A 23,496-nucleotide genomic window follows, 5' to 3' on the forward strand; every position below is an offset into this window, starting at 1 on the left:
TTATTGAACACTCACTGCTTACTCAGCTCTGGACTAGGCCCCAAAGAGGATTAACATTGCCCCAGCTCTCTATGAATTTACAGTAAATCATCATTGGATTATGTTACCAAGATGGGGTGTGCTGTTTATAGAATAACACATCTGGAGATGATTCTTGACTGTGCTTATAGCCTGAAATTTATTTTATAGTTTTCCTGAACAGCAACCAAGTCATCAGACACTACTGTTTTCCTAATTGCTCTGTAGCTCCTTGGATACATGGCTGAAAGCCCCAGAAAAGATCTGGCCACTTGACTGGGGATTTCTCTGTACACACATCCGTGCTCACCCAGTGCTGCTCTCTCTCACTGATGAGGCCTGGATGGGGTAAACCTCAGACCCAGACAATGAGACCATTTAATTGCTGGGTCAAAAATTTATTTTCAATTACAGGAGCTCCCTCATTAGTGTTGTGAATTTGAAAAGAGAAGGAAAGAAGAAAGGAAAGAAGGAAGGAAGGCAAACTTGTAAGAAAAATTAAACCTTGAGTCATTGTCTTGTAAGTCTGTTTATGTCGTTATATTCTGGTTGCTGTCAGGCCTGTGAATATGCACTACCAGAATCGAGGGAGAAAATGAAGAACCGTAAAAGTGAACATCAAAACTTACTTTCAGTATTTAATAAACATTCACTTCATAAAGCTATCAGGGACTACACAGACACTGCTTGGGACAGAAGTGAGAGGAGGGAGGGTCCTACTGCTACTCAAATTGCCCTCCCAATGAGGAAAATATGACATTTTTGCTTCACATACTCCCTGTGATTAAAAAAAAAAAAACAACACTGGATATCCCAAATGCCCGATTTTATGTTGTACTGCATAGTCTTCTTCAAGTTTGAACATTCAGACAATTCTGTTTTCTGGTTGCCAGAAACTAGAAACAGTTGACAAATGCTTGAAAATACAGAGAAATCTGTATTTTAGTTATTTAGTCTTAAGCTACAGAAAATTACATAATAGTCAATAGCGCGATTTCTCAAAGATTAATGTGAGTTTCTGTCTGTACCATAAATCAAGTAAGTCAGATAGAGTAACATGAGGGAAGAGCTGGCCACAGCTGTGAAACAGAGACATTCACCTTGGGATTTTTCTCACATGTCAGCAGAAATGCTTATGTATCCATAAAAAATATTTCTGTCATGAATTTAGTCAGAACCGTGGCTTGGTGGAGGGGAGTAGGAAAACGTAAAACCATTGAAGTTATCCATGCCACCTGGGGATGAGAGCTTAGACCAGATGTGTGTTCATTCACTACCTTCCTTGGAGGAATGCCTGGGTCACCCCGTCTGTCTGTCACCTGTCAGGGGGTCGTCAGGGCAAGAGGAGGCTCTCGAAGTGCGTGAGAGCCTTCCCTGAAACACAGGCTTTGTTCTTGGACTGCCTCTGTGACAGGGGCCTGCGTGGACTCTGCTGGAAGGATGACCCTCAGCATGCTGCTACACGGGTCAGGACAAAATAGCAGACACCGCTAATAAACCAGGAACCAAAATGGTTAAGACTGTGCAGACTTGGAAGCGCCTCTGTGAGACACGGGCCCTCCAGCCTGCTCCCCTGCAGTTCCTGCTTCCATTAACACCCCCACAGACTTGACTCACAAACCCAGCGCTGGTGATCCTCACACCATCTCCATACTTCTGAACCACTGAAGCATCTCTTTGTTCATTGCAGGCCCCATTTGCGGGAGAACTTTTTAAAGTCCCTACTCCTCAGAGGCTGCTGCTTTCTGTGCTCAGTTCATGAGGAAATGCCCCGAAATGAAACACTAGCCTGACAGCTGGTTGGCATCTCCTGAGGAATGTGTGAACCGTGCCTGCCTATGCCCCCTGAGGCTCGCTCTGTATCTCTGGGCATTTCAGCAGTTGTTCTGGAGGCTGGGGGTGTTTATCTCCCACAGGCAGCTGAGCTGCCTCCCGTTTCATGAGCAGAGCAGTGGAATGCGGTGGAAAAGACCCAGGCCTCCGGCCACCCAGATTAGAGAGTTTTGTGCTGAGGTCCCTATATGGTTGTGTTAGACTCCACAGAGGGCTTGAGTCCGTCTTTGTTCCTTGTTTGGGAAGCCAGTGGGAGGGGAACAGGCCAAGGGGCTATATAACCCTCCAGCCTTCAGCTTTCCAGAACACCACCCAGAGCGGAGAAGCCCAGCCGAGAACTTTCAGGGTAAGTGGCACCGGCCCAGAGATGTGACTTAGATTCCAGCAGCTCTGACATTTCCCAGTATAATCAGATGTCATCTATGGAGATTTTAGCCAGACTCACACGCTCAGAAATGTTTGAATGAGGATTGTACTACTAACACGATTGTAGCCTTTAGCTATAATTATCTAACCTCAAAAACAAAGCTAAGATGCAGCCTGTGTGAGGGAGGAAGGGGTGAGGAAGATGGAATGAAATCTATGAGTGTCACCTGCAAAATTTGTTTATATTAAACCAGCAGCCCCGGTCTTGCAGTGCATTTCAGAGGTGCAGTCTAGCTGTCTGCAGTCAGCTACATAACGATGTATATTTAGACACTGGAAACTCCAGTATCTGCTTGTGGTTCAGATTTGGTATGGGGATTTTTCACTGGACTGTACTTTGGGTGCAACTGTGGTGTCTTGACAGTGGAGTTTAGAACTGAACAGAAGTTAGCTGCCTAGCCTTTGATATTGGCTCTTTGTGTATTTGCATCTGGGTTCCTCTGGCTCTCATTGGTGGTATCTTCTATGGGAAAGTCTCTTGAGTGTAACTGTGAGCTTGCAGTTCAGGGTATATGCGTCTCCCTTGGTTGGTTTGCAGCAGAGCATAGCAGGAACTCAACTGAATCTTGGTGAATAAAGAGGGAGGGAGCTGGCGTGCAACTGACAGCTGTTTGCATTTCAGCCTATGGGATGGTTTGCATTTCTCAGCCAGGCGGGACCACGGAGCCAGCCTCGCCACCCCAGGCTGATCTTCACTGTGAATCAGGGTTTGGCAGCTCCGGCCGCGACTGGGGTTTTCACGCTAAGATTTTTCCTTCCATTTTGTGATTCATGACTAAATATGGTTTGTGTTTCAAGACCGTGGAGCTGGGAACTGGAGTGTTCCCCTCCCACTAGCTCCTCATTTTTGGCACAAGATGCACTCCAGTCAGTTGGAGCAAACCCCCCTGACCTGGGTGCTGTTCCAAGAGCAGACATTCTAGTGGGTTTTACCTAATTAGGAAATGCTTTGCTCCAAACCCAGCTGCTCATCAGGTTAGATAAGAGTTGTAAACCATTCAGCCAGCTTCTTTCTGGGGCATACAGATTTCTCTAACGACAGTGCTTGGTTTAGAGATTTTAAGATTCTTCCTAGATTTTTTTTTTTTTGTCAAATAAAAGCACATTTACTAAATTTTGGGTTTTTTTCCCCTGCATGTTGAGGGTTCAATCTATTTCTTCTGCAGTGCATTCTGACACTCCCCCAAACCTTTCTTGCCCAAGGAAAGGGTTACTAAAGACGTGTATTCCTGGTGTTCAAACCATCACATTTTCAAAGTCTCCTAATTCTGAATATTTTATCCTGTTTTCAGCTCTTCCTTTTGGTTTGGAAAGTCTGCTTAGCACATCCAGAGAGGGTACTGATCTGGTGCTGGCCACCTCTGACACTTGCCTCAGGCTGCTTCTTCTGCCTCATCTCCCTTAAATTTATCACCTCTCTCCTTACTTCTTGATCTGCTAGGAAGGAAGCCAAGTCACATGACTGCCAAACACAATTCAGTGCCTGGAAAGGGAAGGGAAGGGTGGGAAAGGAAAGAGTCAGCCACTTATAAGTTACATTTTCTATTCTTACAAGTAGAATCTACAAGTTGAAGATCTCTGTCCTAAGCCTGGAAGTAGTGTGGAAAGGAAGCCAAGACTAGAAATAAAAAGATCTGGATAATGATAATAATCACACAATAATTATAATTTAAATTGATAATTTAAAAATAGTATTTACTGAGAATTCATAATGTATATGCCACTATCAATTATTTTAAATACTTTAAAATATCTAATCCCCATAAGATTCTATGCACTACACATGGATATTATTGTTCTTTCATAGATGGATAAAGAGACTGATTCAGAGATATTAAATAACTTACTAAATCACATAGCTTCTAAGTGGTGAAACCCACACTCAAATCCAGGCAGTGAGACTCCAGAGTCCAAGACCATAATCATTGGATGCTATAATCTTTGCTGTCCCAACTTTACCACTTTTGAGATCTGGACAAGTCACTTCAACTCCTTGAGTCTTGATTTCCTTGTCTGTCAGTTGGCAATGATAGCAAGTGTCCTGGATTTTAAGTTATGTCCTCTAAGGTGAGGTTCATGTTTTTTGGCAAATCACTTCTCCTGAGTTTTCTCATTTGTAGAAATGAGGATATTAAACGAAAATGTTCTCTAATAAGCCTTCAATTTCCCAAATCTTTAAGTTGTTACTTTTGCTCCAACCTTCCAAATTTTGTCATGCAATTCAAGCTTAAACGTGGGATATTTAAAATACTGTGTTCTTACTGAAAGAATATATGCTCGATCTATTTAGAAAATATCACAGAACCCAGGGTTTCATGTAAAACACCTAGAATATCCACCACTTCAAAAATAACCCCCATCAACATCTTGGTAAATATGATTCATCTTTTTTCTAGTGCATCACAATACATTTTAATGGGATCATACAACGCATACCTCAAGCCTAGTGTTGCATAAGAATGACCCATAACTTATCCTTTTATTTATATTTCTTAAGGACAATAGAACATTCTACTGCATGATATGTAATTTTTTGGACTCACTCTGCCTAGTTGGACTTAGAGGTTAGCAGTGATTTTTATTAATGGAATGACTGTGACCCCTAAAATTTTAAGCCCCTCCTTAAGACACTTTGATTGGTTCCTCAGGGCTTTAATTTTACCCTTGTGTAAAATTAAAGTCCCCCGGATCCAAAAGAGAATATTCTTTTAAACATTTTTTACATGAAATGTTTCAGTACTTCCAAAATTCACATGCTGCTCATTCCTCAAAATCTACTTTTTTGGAAAAAAATTTTAATTTATAGCATATCTAGAAAAATATGAGTATGGGTATATACAGACAGCAAATTCTAGGTACTTCATTAACAAATGACGGGTGACTTGTCCCTGTGAGATCAGATCTCGTGGGCCAATATTCCATCTGTGTTCTGCAGTGGTTCATTCCTTCACTTGCTTAGTCAATCTTTAAAGTGCTTATAGCACACGTGATGTTCCTGTGCTGGAGACCTCCTGTATGAATGGACAAGTCTGAATTTAAGATTACGGTCTAATCAACGTGCTTTGAGATAAATGGTGTGTTAGATAAGATCAGCAGAGGGCGCTCTAGGAGTACAGAGGAGGAGTCTTAACTCCGGCTGGAAGGTGGGAGTGGTCAGGTAAGCTCCAAGACTGCTGGATCACCCCTGCGTTGGCTTCCTCCCTGATCCCTTTAGGACCCTGTGAAGCAGCTCCAGCCGAGATGTGCGAGGAGGAGGACAGCACCGCCTTGGTGTGTGACAATGGCTCTGGGCTCTGTAAGGCCGGCTTTGCGGGGGATGATGCTCCCAGGGCTGTTTTCCCATCTATCGTGGGACGTCCTCGACATCAGGTGAGCAAAATTCTCTCTGAAGCAGAGAGAAACAAAGCCATATAGATTTGGTTCCTCTATGTCTCTGTGTCCATGGATATTCATAGATTGTTGCTCTCTGCCTAGAAATTATGTAACTTTGTTAGAAATGTGCCTCTGATGACTGAGGTCCAGAGATAAGTGCCCATTTCATATACATTGTTGACAGATTACCTGGTGGGAGACTTTTTTTTTTTTTTTTCATAAATCGTTTTTGTCTAAATGTAACCATGGTCATCAGCATCAGAAATATCTATGAGTGATTTGATGTATTCCATAGCTACTCTATGGAAAGAAGCTACAGTAAAAAGTCAGGTTGCTCATTCTCAAAGAACCTAATGTGAAATGAAAGTAAGCGTTGTTACCCAATGTAATTTTACATCTGTTAGATGTCAACGAAATACATGTGGATAGACATATGGTAATTTTACACAACATTATATAGAAAGAAAATATGGATGGCAGCCACAGGGTAAAAGGTGAGAGCTTCATCCCAGAAATTCTCCTTTCACATCAGAAATGTATTTTGCACATTGAGCCTATCTGATTGATATTTAGACTTTTGATCTGGCATCAATTCACAAGAAGACATAATAGAAGCCTTCCCCAGGGAAAGAACTCTGTCTCTTTGTTGAACTTTTACAACCAAGATATTTTGCAAAAATCACTTCTTAAGGAACTATAGGAGCCCCACCTGTTTTGCAATTCTGTCACTCCAATGCAATTTTAAATTTTAGTCATGAGGATTCTTTTTTTCCTAAAGATTCATATTAATGACTAAAAAAATACATCCCACTAGTTTAGGCAGATAGGGTAATATTGATCAGTATGATTTTATCTATTAGAAACCAAGTACTGAGTGGTCATTTGTAGAAATAATGCTTTTGCTTATAATGATTAGATATACTCTTGAGTAGGTGACAGTTCGAAACGTACAGTTTAAAGGATTCATGAGAGGCAAAATGCCATTTAACTAATGTGTAAAATTTTGTATATCCATTCAACAAATAATGATTGAGTGGCAGATACACGCCAGGCAATTTGTCTTAGTGGCAAACAAGACAGATACAATCTTTGCCCTAAGAGAGCTCATGAAGGAACACAGAAGATAAATAACAAAGTCGCCTTACCCTCAGGGTTCTCTGCTATTTGTAGGCCTGTTCAGGCCTGTTTCAAATCATCTAAGGGATGTTTCCTAAGAGCTCAGTGACTATAGGATCAGCGGGTCGTTGCTGGTACTGGAAGGACTTTCATTGCAATGATTTAACCCTTTGTGTTTGGAGAGTAATCAGTTCACAAGTTCTGAGAGAGGCTGACTTGGAATGTGTTGAACTTTTTAGGGAGTGATGGTGGGAATGGGACAGAAAGACAGCTACGTGGGTGATGAAGCACAAAGCAAAAGAGGAATCCTGACCCTGAAGTACCCAATAGAGCACGGCATCATCACCAACTGGGACGACATGGAAAAGGTACTGGGAGAGGCATGGCTAGTTCCTGTGGCCCGGATCTCAAACGTCTGGCTACTGCTGGGGAAAAGAACAGGCTCACTTTGCCTGGCTGTGCTTTTACTTGTGGTGATCCTTCTAGATTATTACTAACTGAATTTTTAAAATTCTGAACTTTATTTTAAAAAGCAAATTCCTTGACTACGAGGGTTTAGAAACCAATTAGAGGCAGATGGGCTTCCCAGGTGGTGCTCGTGGTGAAGAATCTGCCTGCCAGTGCAGGAGATGCAAGAGATATGGGTTCGATCCCTGGGTGGGGAAGATCCCCTGGAGGAGGAAATGGCAACCCACTCCAGTATTCTTGCCTGGAGAATCTCACGGACAGAGGAGCCTGGTGGGCTGCAGTCCATGGGGTTGAAGAGAGTCGGACACAACTGAGCGACTAAGCGTGGCACAGAGGGAGCTAGCTCTAAAAATGAGAACAGTAGTCCTTTGACAGTGGTGGGAATTATAATCTATTGCTCAGACAACTGGCTTGCCCTCCAAGGACAAGCACTGTATGGGCTTCAAACAGGATAACAAGGGATGGAAGAGCTGGGAAGAGCCTTCACCCACCCACTCCTGAAAGTTTTTCATTAATTTACCCTGAACATTAAAAAAAAAACTAGTTGTTCTTCTTTTTTTTTTTTTTGCTTTTAGTTTTCTCTGTAGAAAAGGGGCTGTGACATTGTAGATTTTGTACATTCTTAAAATGTCCCTCAACATATTGAAGCACAAGCAACCAACACAAATTTTTAAATAAACAGTTCAAAAAATATCTCCCTGAGTGGCATTAAGTGAAGTCTTTCTCTCCCAGACCCATATAGAAGAGCTAATGAGAAGAGTTAAATCCGAGGATTTTGATGTTTGCTCTTAAGCATCATGGAAACAAAGTGATCAAAGAAAAAGCAGAAGAAATAATGAGAAAGTGACTTAAATTTTTAAATGCGGCAAATATGTTAGAACCAGAAAATCTGGACTTTTATATATCTGTCAGCTCCACACACACAGATACACACACATACTGTCTCTCACGATTTTAAATGAGAATAGTCTTTAAAAGAAAATAATGTTGCTAGAATTTATCAGTGGTAATGCTGAAACCTCTGCTGCTGTACAAAAGAATGTGTTTCATTAGGTTTGCTGAGTCTAAGAGTCTGGATTTGGGTGAGACTGCAGGAGACACTGAGGAGGAGATAAGAATAGCGATGAGAAAATTCTCTTTTAAGACTTTCTCCATGCAGCTGGCAGCATCACAGAAGGGATTCACATGGACAAAAACAAATGAAGCATACTGTCATTTCTAAAATGTAAAGTGTCTTCTGGAGAGAGAGAGAGAAGAGAGACAGAGTGGGGAGAGAGAGAGATTGGTTGGTTTCTAACGATGTTTCAGAGTATCCACGGTATTCAATGAGATTGGCAGCATTTCTTTTTTTTTTTTTTTAATTTCTTGAGCACTGTGTTGCTTTTACTCCATCAAAGGAGTAGAACTTTCAGGAGTCTCATTTCCTTTCTAGAAACCGCAAATTCAAAACCAAAGAAACTGCAACAAGATAAAGAATCTTTAAAGTCAATCTAGCTTTTGTTAATGTACAAACTTTCACTAGCAGTTCTTGTTTTTATTTTGTTTCAATTCTGAATGAATTTAATATTTCAGGCACTACTGGAGAATTTGGGGGCTTTTAAAAATAATTAATCACCTGAACTCTTTTCACAACAGTTTGTTTTTTATGGCATCCAGGGTTAAAAAGGATGCTTACAGAGAACTCTACTCAATATTCTACAATAATCTATATGGGAAGAGAATTTGAAAAAGACTTTTCAGTATAACTGAATCACTTATCGGTACACCTGAAACTAATACAATATTGTAAATTGACTATACTCCAATATAAAATAAAAATTAAATTACAAAAAGAAACAGCTCAAAAAATAAAAATAAAGCGCATGCTTAACCATGAAGCAAACACAAGCATATTCAAAGTACATCGTGCTAGAAACAGGCACTGGCTTTTTGGGGAAACACCTGAAGGCCAAGGTCTGTCCATGAATGAAAGGTCCAGTGTGTGCCAACCAGGGTAGGCGTCTTTCAACCCTGGGGAGCAAAAAGAGGAATGGAGGGGTGGAAAATGCCCTTAAATATTAAAAATAACCATTAGGTTTTCAGACCTGCTTCATTCATCCATTCATATATTCATTCATTTGTTCTTTTACTTGCTACACTAAGTCACTTGCCCATGAATATTAATTAAAGTGGGGGCTTCCCTGGTGGCTCAGCAGTAAAGCTTCTGCTTGCAATGCAGGAGACACGAGAGACATGGGTTTGATCCCTGGCTCAGGCAGGTCCCCTGGAGGAGGAAATGGAAACCCACTCCAGTATTCTTGCCAGGAAAATCCTGTGGCTAGAGGAGCCTGGTGGGCTACAGTCCATGGGCTTGCAAAGGGTTGGACACGACTCAGTGAGCACCAGTGGGTAAAGAAGATATAGTTGAATAATGGCAGCATTTGCTCTGGGCCAGGCACTGGGCTAAATATTAATTCCAGGGTTCCCTGATTTTAGTCTCACAAAGACATGAATCATTTTTATATTCCCCATGAAGAGATTGTTGCAGGGAAGGGTTAAAATTTGCCTACACTCATATAACCAAGAAGTGCTTAAGCCGGGATTTGAACCAGGTTTCACTCCAGAGCCTATGTCCCTAACCACCACCCTTTCCTGCCTCGTAGACCTGGGCTTGGGTTTTTGCTCATTCACTTACTGGGTGTGAATTCTCAGGGAAGTTCCTTGTAGTCTCTAAGCTTGAGTCTCTGCACCTGTAAAAACGCAGGCACGTAATGAGCCCTTGTGTTTGGACCTGGTTTCACCTGCTCCTTCTGGCCCCTTTTCGAGGGGTGTCGTGCCTCTGCTGCGCCTCATTGCTGTGCTTCTCCTTGGTCCCCTAGATCTGGCACCACTCTTTCTACAACGAGCTTCGTGTTGCCCCTGAAGAGCATCCAACCCTTCTCACCGAGGCGCCCCTGAACCCCAAGGCCAATCGGGAGAAAATGACCCAGGTAAATACCACTCTAGGACCCAGCACTTTGGGGCTTGGAGGACGTCCTTGAAGGGGGTTGTACAGAATAGCAGATAAAAGGCCCACCCAACAGTCCACTCGAAGGCTGACAACTTTCCTGGATTCCCAAGGCCACTGGCATCAGAGATCCTTACTGCAGGAATGGCCCCTTGGCTCCAAGAGCAATAGGAAACTCCAGATTTAACTGAAAAGGCCACATGTTTAGGTTTAAAGCTTCTAAGGAGAAGTCATTTCAAAGTGCAGGATAACATACAATGGAGAATTTTGCTCCTAGAGTCAGATCCCAGTTTGAAGATTCGATACGTCACTTATCAGCTGTGTGACTTTAAAATATCCACTTAATTTTCATAGACTCAGTTTCCTTGTCCATATGCTGAGAATAATATTAGTACTATTATTTTTCAAACGATTTGAAGATTAATGAGACAAATGCTAAATGTGTTTCATGGTACCTGGTATGATAAACACTAAACAGGTATTTATTATTATCTTTATTGTGACTTTCTGAAGCTCAGAGATTTTGGAACAGGAGACTATCTATTCCATCATCCAGACAAAGTTTCCAGTTTGGATGAGCTGCTTAATAAATACACCTAGTGTCAACTTCATGCTTGTTATGGTTAAGCACTAGGCTAAGCATTTTATACAGATTGTCTCTTTAAATCTTAACTTAAAGCATGAGCTATTATTATCCTAATAATATAAATGAAGGCTTCCCTGGTGGCTTAGTCAGTAAAGAATCTTGCCTGCAATTCAGGAGACCCAAGTTCTATTCCTGGGTCAGGAAGATCCCCTGGAGAAGGAAATAGTAACCCTCTCCAGTATTCTTGCCTGGAAAATCCCATGGACAAAGGAGCCTGGTGGGCTATATACTCCATAGGGTTGTAAGAGTCAGACTTAGCAACTAAACCACGACCAATATAAATGAAGAATTTGAGACTTCAGTACATTAGGTGATGGTCCCAAGGTCACACAGTTAGAAGTGTCAGAGCTTGGATTTGGCCCACAATCTTTTGACCTCAGAGAATAATAAACATAAACACTGCAAAGCCTTTTTCTTGGAAGAGCTCTGGATGCCTCATCAACACACTAGCAGCTGTTTTCTGCAGGGGAACATCTGTGTGTCTGGAAAGGACTCATGACGCAAGAGATGCTGTTTCTTAAGGGAGCTTTTTTCCCAGTGAATGGTAAAAACGAATAGTTGGGAATTATGGCCCTCTAACAAACTATGCTCAGAGAAGGCAATGGCAACCCACTCCAGTGCTCTTGCCTGGAAAATCCCATGGATGGAGGAGCCTGGTAGGCTGCAGTCCATGGGGTCACTAAGAGTCAGACACGACCGAGCGACTTCACTTTCACTTTTCACTTTCATGCCTTGGAGAAGGAAATAGCAACCCACTCCAGTGTTCTTGCCTGGAGAATCCCAGGGATGGGGGAGCCTGGTGGGCTGCCATCTGTGGGGCACAGAGTCGGACACTACTGAAGCAACTTAGCAGCAGCAGCAGCTGCAGCAGCAAACTATGCTAGATGTTTACTCTGGTTAATAGACCAGAGAGGGTTTTGCAGATGGAGAGATGGAGGCCTATGGGCCTCTCCATGGGCACACATTTCCAACACATGACCTGGAGGGGCTCTGGTGCTAACTATGCTCTGGACGGCATGAACCACCACATCAACATTCATATCTGGTTCTCTGTTACCAGCAGGCAGTTCTTTCTTCCAGCAATCAGGACTCCTTCACTGCAGCTAGAATGGCCTCAGACTCTAGGGCTGACATTGACACAGCAACTACAGAAAAAAGTTGAACAGATTAAATGGAATCTCAGACAGATCACAGAATGGGGTTCATCTCAACCAGTCTGAGCTTCAGTGGTTTAGGCTCTGTGCTTTCACTGTTCAGGGCCTGGGTTCGATCCCTGGTTGGGGAACAAAGATCCCACAGGCCGCCCACATTAGTCAGTTGTTAGTTTGGTGAATTCTCCAGGTCACGTTCAAGTCAGGGCCAGGACCAGAAACTAGACCCTCCTAATACCTGGCTGGTCATGTGTGCACACTGTCCCTTCCACCCGCCATGACACCAGGTCACCGGTACGGTGGTCTCTCCATTTACACCTTCCTTTCTCCTCGACCAGTAACCAAGGCTTCTCTGACCCTCCTTTACTTTAGTTTCCTCTGCCCAGAACCAGGTGGGCCCATCTGCAGTCATCAACAAGATGCTCTCTTGTGCCTGCTTGATGATACTGGCAGCATCATTAACTCATCTCTTTGGCTTGCTTTGCAGATTATGTTTGAGACTTTCAATGTCCCAGCCATGTATGTGGCTATTCAGGCGGTGCTGTCCCTCTATGCCTCTGGACGCACAACTGGTAGGTGGCTGGGCCGGGTGAAGGCCCTGGTTGAGTACACCATCAGTTACAGGATCGAATGGTTTATAAACATGTGTGTTGTGATGGACTGGGGGTATTTAGAATTGACAGAGTTAATTCCCACCCCTTGAGGGCTTCTTCTCACCTTTGAAAATAAGCCCTTTAACTTGTATTTCCAGGAGGACTTCTATTGTTTCCCTCTTCCTGTTTTTTTGTCTCTTTCTTTTCTTTACCTAGCCCTGCCTCAGCTCTCTTTTCCTATCAGATGCCTTCCTTCCTTTCAAATAAAAGGGTTAGAAATTCCCCTTCTACTAGACCAGTAAGTGACCATACACCAGCTCCCCTGGTGACTTGTCGTGCACAACTGTCCCCCAGGCATTGTGCTGGACTCTGGAGATGGTGTCACCCACAACGTGCCCATCTATGAGGGCTACGCCCTGCCCCACGCCATCATGCGTCTGGACCTGGCTGGCCGAGATCTCACCGACTACCTCATGAAGATCCTGACCGAGCGAGGCTATTCCTTCGTGACCACCGGTGAGGCCTGAGGGACATAAAGGGAGGGGTCATTGGGGCGGGGTGTTCTTCCCTGACCTGGTGACTATCTGAGAAAACAGTGGGAGGGAGCCTTGCAGACAGCGAGACCTGACTTTAATGCCCAGGGCAAAGCTCCGACTATTTTGCTATGTGTAACCACAAAAGGATTGCGCCATTTCCTTACCACAAAATGATTACACCATTTCCTTGAGAAGAATAGTTTTAACCATCAGGTATTATGAGCTTGTCAGAGTTGCATTATTTGAACATTTTTAATCCCTTCCATTCACACATAGAGACTGAAAATAGGGGAGGAATTGGGAGATGGAGATCGACATATATACACTCCTGATACTATGTGGAAAGTAGATAGCTAGTGAGAACCTACTGTATAGCAAAGGGAACTCTACTTGATACTCCACCGTGACCTGAATAGGAAGGAATCCAGAGAGAAAGAGCACATTATATGTGTATGTATAGCTGAATCACTTTGCTGTGCAGTAGAAACTAATACAACATTGTAAAGCAACTATACTCCAAAAAAATTAATATGAAAAGAGCCTGAAAATAGTATGGCATGGTGATTGGCAGTCTTTGGAAACATCTTGACAGGGCTTGGGTCCCAGTTCTGCTGCTCACTAACTGTGTGACCTGGGACAAGATGCCCAAGTCCACTAAGCCACAGGCTGTCTGTAAAATGGGAGTAATCATTTACTTTCTCACCAAGGATGTTGGGAGTAGTAAATGTGATCATGGAATTCCTGGTCCTGAGGAAGCATGAGATACTTACTTGTTAGGGATTAGTAATACCAACCCAGCAGGCAATGACATGTTTGTCTTCCGACTAAACTGGTACCCTTGGTCTCTCTCTATAAGAGGCAGAGGCAGAGAGTCCTAGAGACATCAGGACGACCTCAGCGCCCTTGACCCTGGCTGCCTGCCCTTCCCTGGCCAATTTGCTCTTGTCCAAATGTTCAGGTTTTTGGACATGCCCAAGACTTATCCTAGACTCCAGACTTGAGCCCTGACAATTTAAAAATCTCCTTCTGGAATAGAGAGTTGAATGAATTCTGACCCTTCTCTGCCCTCTCTGAGGAATTCCAAGAAGCCTCCAAAAAGTTCCCAGGGGCCTGGGTAAAACCAATAGTTTAGAACTTCAGAGGACAGGAGTCAGAAAAGGGTCTGCCCACCCACTTCTTCCATGCACCACTGGGACCTTCTCTACTGGGACTGGTCCTGAGCCTCTTTCTGGAAGGTGATGAGTTTTCCAAGGACTTGAGTTGGGATCCACCCAGGTCAGACAACATGGGTCTTCAGAGCTTTTTAAAACTGTAGGTGCTTCTAAGGGACTGTTTCGGCATGAATCTTCCTGGTCAACTGAAAATCCAATATAACAAACTGTTATATAACAGATATAACATATAACATATATATATATGTTATATATGATATATATATAACATATAACAGAGTCATTAATTAATCATGCAAAAAAGTTAACGTCCAAAAGGATTCCTGCTCTTTGTCTGTCGCTAGCCAGCTCATTTTCATTCTACCATGCACTGTCTGGACATTATCTGCTTAGAAGTTTCTCTGTGGGAAGCACTTTGCTGGGAACAGAAGTGGTTCCCTAATGGACCTATAATTTAATTGTCCTCATGGATTTGGGGTTGCAGAATAGAATATACACTTTCAGGGAGAAACCTGTATTGTAAGTACTGTAGGGCAGGTGGATTTTTACCACCTGTGCAAATCTCAAGGTTGGCCACCATGTTTGTGTCTCATTGACAGCTGAGCGTGAGATTGTCCGGGACATCAAGGAGAAACTGTGCTACGTAGCCCTGGACTTTGAGAATGAGATGGCCACTGCCGCATCCTCCTCCTCCCTCGAGAAGAGCTATGAGCTGCCTGACGGGCAGGTGATCACCATCGGGAATGAGCGTTTCCGCTGCCCCGAGACCCTGTTCCAGCCCTCGTTCATCGGTAGGCAGCACACCCGGGGAGAGCACCCTCCCCTCCTTCCACCAGCCAGTCTCAGCCCCCAGCTCCCTTCTGCGTGTGGCAACATGTGACAGGGGCCAAAAGGGCACCTCTGAGCCAGGGCAAGGGAAAGAATGTCACGTTTTTAAAGTGAGAAGACATAAAGAAGCCATGAAAGGAGTTTTCTTTTTAAGAAAACATTGTTTAGGTTGTAGTCTAGCTGAAGCATTCTTGGTGCATGGTTTATGGTGAAAGAATCAGATACTGTCCATGCTTAGGAGACAGCGGAGCCACCGGAAGGATGGGTTGAATGCTGACTCTGGAAATAACAGGGGAAAAGAAAATTGGAGATGTCCGTTCCTACATTAGCATTGACCTTGGGAGACAGGTTCGCATAGTTGTTTATAGAGAGGTGAGCCTGGGTGTGAATCTTAGTTCTCCTTTCATAATGTTGCCTCCTGGAGCGTCATCTGTAAAATGTCTTCATTTGTAAAAAGTGTCCTCATCTTTAAAATGAGATGTGTGGGGGCGGGGGCACTAAGTGCACTCCGTGCTGATTGGATGTTCAGTTCAGTTCAGTCGCTCAGTCGTGTCTGACTCCATGGACCGCAGCACGCCAGGCCTCCCTGTCCATCACCAACTCCCGGAGTTTACCCAAACTCATATTGGCAGTAATCCATTACTAAGCATGATTAGTAGTATATCATAAAACTGTAAAAGATGAAGAGCCATCTGGAGGTTCTTTTCAAAAGACCCATGTCAGAAATTAACAAGAAATTCAGACAAAAAAATATCAAGGTTGAAGAAAAATGAGTCTTTGTCCAAATAAAATGAAACCTATTTCGAATGTTCCAGCACCATTTAGCTTTGAGGGGTGAGAACATGACAACAGTCAAGGAGAGATTTGGGAGTTCTGAGCAACAGCTGGGAGAAGGCAATGGCACCCCACTCCAGTACTCTTGCCTGGAAAATCCTATGGACGGAGGGCCTGGTGGGCTGCAGTTCATGGGGTCGCTAAGAGTCGGACACGACTGAACGACTTCACTTTTACTTTTCACTTTAATGCATTGGAGGAGGAAATGGCAACCCACTCCAGTGTTCTTGCCTGGAGAATCCCAGGGACGGGGGAGCCTGGTAGGCTGCCGTCTATGGGGGTCACACAGAGTCGGACACGACTGAAGCGACTTAGCAGCACCAGCAGCAGAGCAACAGCTGTGGCATTAGCTCAGCCTGGGACCTTCTCAAGGCTTTGGGAATTTGAAGGCTTTGCTTTTTATTTGAATCATTTATAGTAGAGAGTCTATTAAGACTGAGGACTGTGATATTGTAGCCTCTCACCCTTCCAGAGATGCCGAAGCAGGGCTTCCTCCCTAGACAAATGGTAGGAGGACCTGGGACATTTCAAGCGTCTTTCAGTCCTGAGATGGTGGCAGCTAGAGCATTGTGCCTGCCAAGCTGTGGTCTAGTGTAAGATCATCCAGTTGCTCATACCATCTTCCATGTCAGCCTGGGTTTTCTTTATCACCCAAGGACCACAACCTGTGTCTCTTTTCCAGGGATGGAGTCTGCTGGCATCCACGAGACCACGTACAACAGCATCATGAAGTGTGATATTGATATCAGGAAGGACCTCTATGCTAACAACGTCCTCTCCGGGGGTACCACCATGTACCCCGGCATTGCTGACCGCATGCAGAAAGAGATCACGGCCCTGGCCCCCAGCACCATGAAGATCAAGGTAAAGCTCTGTGACAGACCCTTATAGCTGCTGGCAATGCCAAGCTTATAACCAGAAGTGAGGGATTCTGCAGAGGCTGCATCTTGGTTGCATACACTTATGGGTCTTAGAGCTAGGCAGTGGGTAAAAGTCCTCAAGTATCATCCTTTAAAGGGTCTAAGTCAGTTCCATTCATAGAGGAGTTGAATTATCTTGTACAAAGTTTAATCAATACTTAGCCATGTCAGTCGGCTACTTTCAGCGGACGCAGGAAAAGGTCAATAGAGCCACTCATGTGCCCATATCTCATTGAAATACACAATACGTTGTTTTTCCTCATCATGAAAGTGGTGCATCTCATGTATAGAGCATTATAAACATTACAGGTGAGCCAGACCTTTCTAAACAGGTATAAATCCTGTAGATTCAGTAGTATACTCCTCTTTCAGTACTAAATGTGATTCCATCTCGGCAGCCAGGAATTGGAACTTTATCTTCATCTCTCTTTCTGATGCACCTTTTGAAACGAGTGCTCCAAACTGCAGCATGACCCCAGGATGGCCAAACTCACTCCCTGAGCCAGCAGGACCCTTACACTGTGTGCGTTTTGAGTCAGTCAGAGGAACTCAGATTAAAAGGCTATCATTCTTTGGAGGCAAGCTAACATGTGGCCGGTGACTTCGCAAAGGCTACTGTTACTCTGAAATCAGGAGGCCAGGCTGGGACCCTCTGATCCATGTCCCAGGGAGCGGGAGAAAGGGCACTCGGGGTGCAGTTCACACGCACGAGAGCTATTCAGACAAGTTCTCTGTTATTTGCGCTCCCGTCTCTTTTTTTAAGGAAAGAGTCTGCAGCTAACATAACAGGGTGTGCTAGACTGAAGCACACTCTCTCTCCACATTACAGGCGAGGAGGGACTGTGGGGTGAGAGGAGAGAGCCTGTTTTCTGAGGATTTGTGTTCCTCGGATGATAGACACCCAGCCAGAGTTGGGTAGTTTCTAGTTTTCCAGCCTTGGAGTCTTGAATAGAAATGAGTGTAGAATTTTGAGCTCCAGTGTGGTGAGAGCAAACCATTGAAAACCTGGGACAGTAAGGTGGTGACATTATGGGAAATTGAAACTGAATGGGGTTGGGGGGTGGTCTGTGGGGATTCTGTACTGTCTGTACCACTCGTATGTAAATCTAAAAGTATCTAAAACTGAAAGGTTATTTCTAAAACAAAACAGAAAGAAAAACACCTGGGAGAGGTCCTGGTTTGCATATTGGGTCTTACTTGTACCAGTCGGTGTGACCAAGGTGAATTACTTAAACCTCGCTCAGTTTGTTTCCTCATTAGAATACGGGACAGATTCCGTCCTTATTCTTCAAGGTGGTTATGAAGATTAAATGAGATAGTACATGTAAAATGCTGGGCAAAGTGCTTGGCAGATAGTAAGTTCTCAGTAAATATCAGCCCCTTGCATTAAAAATAAATGTTCAACCAGAGCTCAAGGAATAAAGAGAAATTAAACCCTTTCACCACAGTTTCAGAAATATCTTATCTATTGGTCAATATTTATTTCTACCTAAGTATCCAAGTCTGATGTGGAATTTAGACTTACTCAACTCTAGCTATATTTAGAACCAGAGAGCAGAGATCAAGGTAGATGTACCCTTGTTCTGAATCACTGCTCTTTGGGCCTAAACCATTCATTGATTTAAGAAACGTCAGCATGTCCTTGCGTGCCAGGCCGGTTCATGCAGGTAGGGCCAGCCAGTGCAAGCTTAGCTGAGACCTATCCCAGGGGAATCTTCATCCCACCAGCAATGGATCCCTCAGTGTTAAACAGTGCCTCTTGGTAGACTTAATCAGGTCTTACAGTAAGTTCTTATACGGCCAGAAATTCTGACACCGTTAAAAGTTCCCCTGGAAGTTACTGGTGTTTGTGTCCACAGAGCGTATGTGTTGTGCTGAGCTCTGAAGAACAGCTGATAGGAATCAGGGACAATGTCAGGGCTTAAGTGGAGGTTATGCAGAATTGGGGGCCAGCTTTCCATTTGCCTGATAGTAGGCATCACCGACTCGATGGGCATGAATTTGAGTGAACTCCAGGAGTTGGTGATGGACAGGGAGGCCTGGTGTGCTGCGATTCATGGGTTGCAAAGAGTCGGACACAACTGAGCGACTGAACTGAACTGAACTGAGGCTGAATGAAGCTGAAGTGTCAGAAGTTTTGGAGTAGATTGTTTAACAGCAGTCCCCAACCTTTTTGGCATCAGAGACTGGTTTTGTGGAAGACGATTTTTTCCACGGACTGGGGGTTAGGGGATGGTTTCGGGATGATTCAAGTGCATTTATTGTGCGCTTTATTTCTAGTGTTGTTACATCAGCTCCGCCTCAGACCATCAGGCATTAGATCCCGAGGGTTAGTGACCCCTGGTATAAAAGGAAGCCGGGAAATCAAAGGTGCTGATTGAAGAATCTATAAATCCACAACTATTCACACCCCATGGGTTAGGGTCCAGTTTCAGCATCTAACAGCCAAGACTGTCCCCAAGGCCCATGAAAGTTCAGCCGGGGCCACAAATCCTGACCATGCTGGAAACCCCAGTTCCCCTTCTAGTGCACTAATGGTCCTTTCTCATCCTGACCAACAGATCATCGCCCCTCCCGAGCGCAAGTACTCTGTCTGGATTGGTGGCTCCATCCTGGCCTCTCTGTCCACCTTCCAGCAGATGTGGATCAGCAAACAGGAGTACGACGAAGCCGGGCCATCCATCGTCCACCGCAAATGTTTCTAAGACACTCCCTGCTCTCTTGTCTGTCTCTAGTACACACTGTGAATGTTCTGTGGAATAATGCCTTCAATTCTTTTTCAAATCATTCCTAGCCCAAGCTCTGACTCGTTACCTATGTGTTTTTTAATAAATCTGAGATATGGTACCTGTAATCTGTAGCCTTGGCTTCGGATCAGCATCAGGCTGATCATGTTGATTTGGTTAGACTGACCTCACCTGTTATGGAGTGGCTCCCTCTAGTGGTGCATCTAGGGACATGACAACCAGGGTGTGTAAGTTTCCCAGGAAAGGCTACAATTACATTAAGGTGAGAAGTGCCAACTAATGCTGTACCAGGAAAAATTTGAAGATACACAGGAGATAAACATAAACATGGATTAAAGTGTATCAATAGGATAGTGCATACTGACTTCACAACCTGATAAGTCATTATATAACTTTGCTCTCTATAACCGCCTGACTGATAGCCTGCGTACACATACATACATATATTATACATATATATGACTTTTTATATATGAGATATTAAACTTGGATATATATATATTTTAAAAAGTGTGACTTTTAAGTTTACCAGGGGAAATACAGATTTTTAAAAAACAGAAACACCGCTAAAATCTTACTACACATCTAAAGCATCCGTTTCCCTTCTCCTGATCAATACCTGTCTCTGAAAATGATACTACAGATACATTCAGGCTGGAAGGGATGGGAAAAATAACCATACTTTGTGAGCACTACCGGTGTCAGTCATCACACTAAGGGGTTTACACATGTCTCCACTCATTTGTTCTTCAGAACTCTTTGGGCCCATTTTATTTTATTTTGACGTTAATTTTTTATTGAAATATATTTGATTTACAATGTGTTAGTTTCAGATGTACATCAAAGTGATTCCGTTATGCACACAAATGTATCTGTTCTTTTTCAGATTCTTTTCGCTTATAGGTTATTACAAAATATTGAGTATAGCTCCCTGTGCTGCACAGTAGGTCCTTGTTAGTTATCTGCTTTACATGTAGCAGTGTGTGTGTGTTAATCCTAAAGATTTTATAGAGAGAAAAACAGCAGTTGTTCCCTTAATATCAAATCATATAGGAGAGCTGCCAACTTCTCTTTTACTCATCTGTCCCGAGAGGTACAAAGACGTATAAAAGTATTTCCCTGCCCTTAAGCACTTTTTCTCAAAGCGGTTTTCTTCCCAGGCTGCTTAACATCCGTGAAGCTCCCCGGTACATGCCACTTGTCTCCCTGGGGACAGCTGCCTCTTGTCTTTGGGAATGAGGGAGTGGGTTTCCATCCATGGCAGCATCTCACTACAGGGAACTCAGAGCCAAAGACTGAATGCCTTTTTGATCCAGAAAATCCCCTGGTCTTCTCTGCCCTATAGCTTGACCTAATTAAATCAATACTACAAATAATAAGAGCTGGCATGTACTGGGTCCCTGTCATGACCAAGCCCTTTATATTAGGATCTCATTTTATCCTGCAACAGATCTATGGAGTAGATATTCTCACTACCTTCTTATGGATGGAACAATCCAATGTCATACTACTGGCAGAGATGGGACTTGGGTTTGGTTCCAAATCTGTATTGAAGCCAGCATTTCTCAAAGAACAGTTCACACAGGTCAACCTCATCGGAGGCTTATCTTTTAAAAGATAATTAATTATGTATTTATTTTTGGCTGTCCTGGGTCTTCGCTGCTGCATGGGTTTTCTCCGGTTGAAGCAAGCAGGCTTCTCATTGCAGTGGCTTCTCTTGTGCCAATCCTAACTCTGAAATTGGCAGATTCTTTACCACTGAGCCACCAGGGAATCCTCTGGGAGCTCATTTTAAATGGGCCTATTTCTGGGAAACCCAAAGCCTGCAGAACAAGGACATCTGGAGCTGTGGTTGGGAACTTGAGCTTTAATCATATTTCTCTGGTGATTCTTTCGCACATCAAAACTTGAGAACCACTATAAAATGCTAGGATTAAAATATTCCAGTTTTAAATTTATGCTTACCAGGCAAGACACTTAATACCCACTAAACTGAAGCTTAACGATTAATATACAGATATTTGGAAACAGATCACAGTCATAGTTGAGGAAAAAATCACTACAATTTCATAGTCCCTACAGGGTTCAGGTAAAGCGAACCAAGTTGACTGTGCTGTTGTACTTCATATTCACCACCAGAGGGCGCGAGCTCTCTGGTAAAGGCAAGGGCGTCTAGAACAAAGTATCTAGAAACTGGCGTGGCCAGAAGTTAAAAATCAGGAAAACCAGAACGGCCCGCTGAATGTGCATTGGTGAAATGTTCTTTCCATATGAGCACCCAGAGGCAGTGCCTAAGCACCTTCTTCCAGTCATAGATCAGTAATTCCTCCCTTTGATTCCACAGATGCTAATGACGCAAAGGGCTGGACAGGTGAGAATTTCTTGTTGAGCCTCACATGAATCTCCAGAGGAGGGAAACCTAGCAACAGACAGGCTTGGCTGTTTCCTGAGTCCTCTTCTCTCCCCAAACTCTAACACTCCTTCTGTGAGCACAGAGTTTCCCACAACAGGCTTATATAGCCCTTGAAGATGACCTGGATTTCTAATAACATTTATTCATATCATGCAAGCTTTGCTGTGAGCATATGAGCAAGAGAAAACATTATTTTTGAAAAACAAATAATTCTGTTATCTCTGAAGCATCATTTGTGTAGTCAGGCTGAGTTTGAGTATTTTTTAGCAGGATTTCAAACAAAGAACATTCTGGAAGAAAATTTGTGATTACTGCAATGGCGGGGGCTGTCTGGGCTAACACACTCTCTATCTGCAACTAAGCTTATTCAAAAAGATAGGACAAAAAAGGAGGGAGAGAAAAGGGGATGGGAAAGCTGGGGAGATGGTTCTTCTGCATCAGAATATGAAAACCAGATGGTTATTTCATTCCTAGGAGAGCCAAGTCTATTCAGGTAGTGTTTGAAGAGCGCATGCTAGACATACAAAGAGCAAGTTTCTGCCTGGATGGAATTTACAATTTATGGAGAAAATGGACATGAAACAAGTAGCAAAGGATTACAGAAGTGGAAACACATGGGGTATGAGCTCTTACGACTTCAGGAAGGCTTCCTGAAGCTCTTATAACTTCAGGAGGTGGGGCTTCAGCAGAGGCTTAAACAGCAAGAGTTAACTAGAATAAAAGGAGGGGGGATGAAAGGGTTGAGGCTGGACAAGAGAAAGTAGAGTGTACGGGAATGTTCCAAGCACAGGCAAGATATGGGAGAGGACGCTGCATATGTAGAAAAGAGAAGGCAAAGAACTGAACCTACATACAGACTTTAGAAGTACATGCTGTGTGCTTAGTCGCACAGTCGTGTCCGACTCTTTGCCATCCAATGGACGGTAGCCTGCCAGGCTCCTCTGTCCATGGGGACTCTCCAGGCAAGAATACTGGAGTGGGTTGTCATGTCATTCTCCAGGTATCTTCCAGACACAGGGAACCAACCTGCATCTCCTGTAGTGGCAGGTGGATTCTTTTCTTTAGATGAGACTCTACAATAAAATTTTTACAATAAACAATTCAAGAAAAATGTAACTTTGCTTTAATTTTGTTCTTTTTTTTATACATCCACCTGATGGTTATAATCAAAGGACCTAGAGCACAAATAATATCTTCAGTTCAGTTCAGTTGCTCAGTCGAGTCCGACTCTGCGACTTCATGAATTGCAGCACGCCAGGCCTCCCTGTCCATCACCAACTCCCGGAGTTCACTCAAACTCATGTCCATCGAGTTGGTGATGCCATTCAGCCATCTCTTCCTCTGTCGTCCCCTTCTCCTCTTGCCCCCAATCCCTCCCAGCATCAGGGTCTTTTCCAATGAGTCAGCTCTTCACATGAGGTGGCCCAAGTATTGGAG

At 43.6% G+C, this 23,496-nt stretch overlaps 1 protein-coding gene across 1 annotated transcript; it reads left to right on the forward strand.

Moving 5' to 3' along the window:
- The first annotated feature begins 1,725 nt into the window (after positions 1–1,725).
- Positions 1,726–19,753, forward strand: ACTA2 (actin, alpha 2, smooth muscle, aorta). Its single transcript, XM_027529471.1, has 9 exons — positions 1,726–2,197; positions 5,492–5,646; positions 7,005–7,133; positions 10,092–10,202; positions 12,504–12,588; positions 12,964–13,125; positions 14,917–15,108; positions 16,662–16,843; positions 19,461–19,753. Exons 2-9 carry the CDS (start codon positions 5,518–5,520, stop codon positions 19,602–19,604), a joined length of 1,134 nt encoding a protein of 377 aa, XP_027385272.1. The 5' UTR covers positions 1,726–2,197; positions 5,492–5,517; the 3' UTR covers positions 19,605–19,753.
- Positions 19,754–23,496: the final 3,743 nt, after the last annotated feature.

The sequence above is a fragment of the Bos indicus x Bos taurus genome, chromosome 26 (assembly GCF_003369695.1).
Source record: "Bos indicus x Bos taurus breed Angus x Brahman F1 hybrid chromosome 26, Bos_hybrid_MaternalHap_v2.0, whole genome shotgun sequence".
In the NCBI taxonomy this organism is placed as follows: Eukaryota; Metazoa; Chordata; class Mammalia; order Artiodactyla; family Bovidae; genus Bos; species Bos indicus x Bos taurus.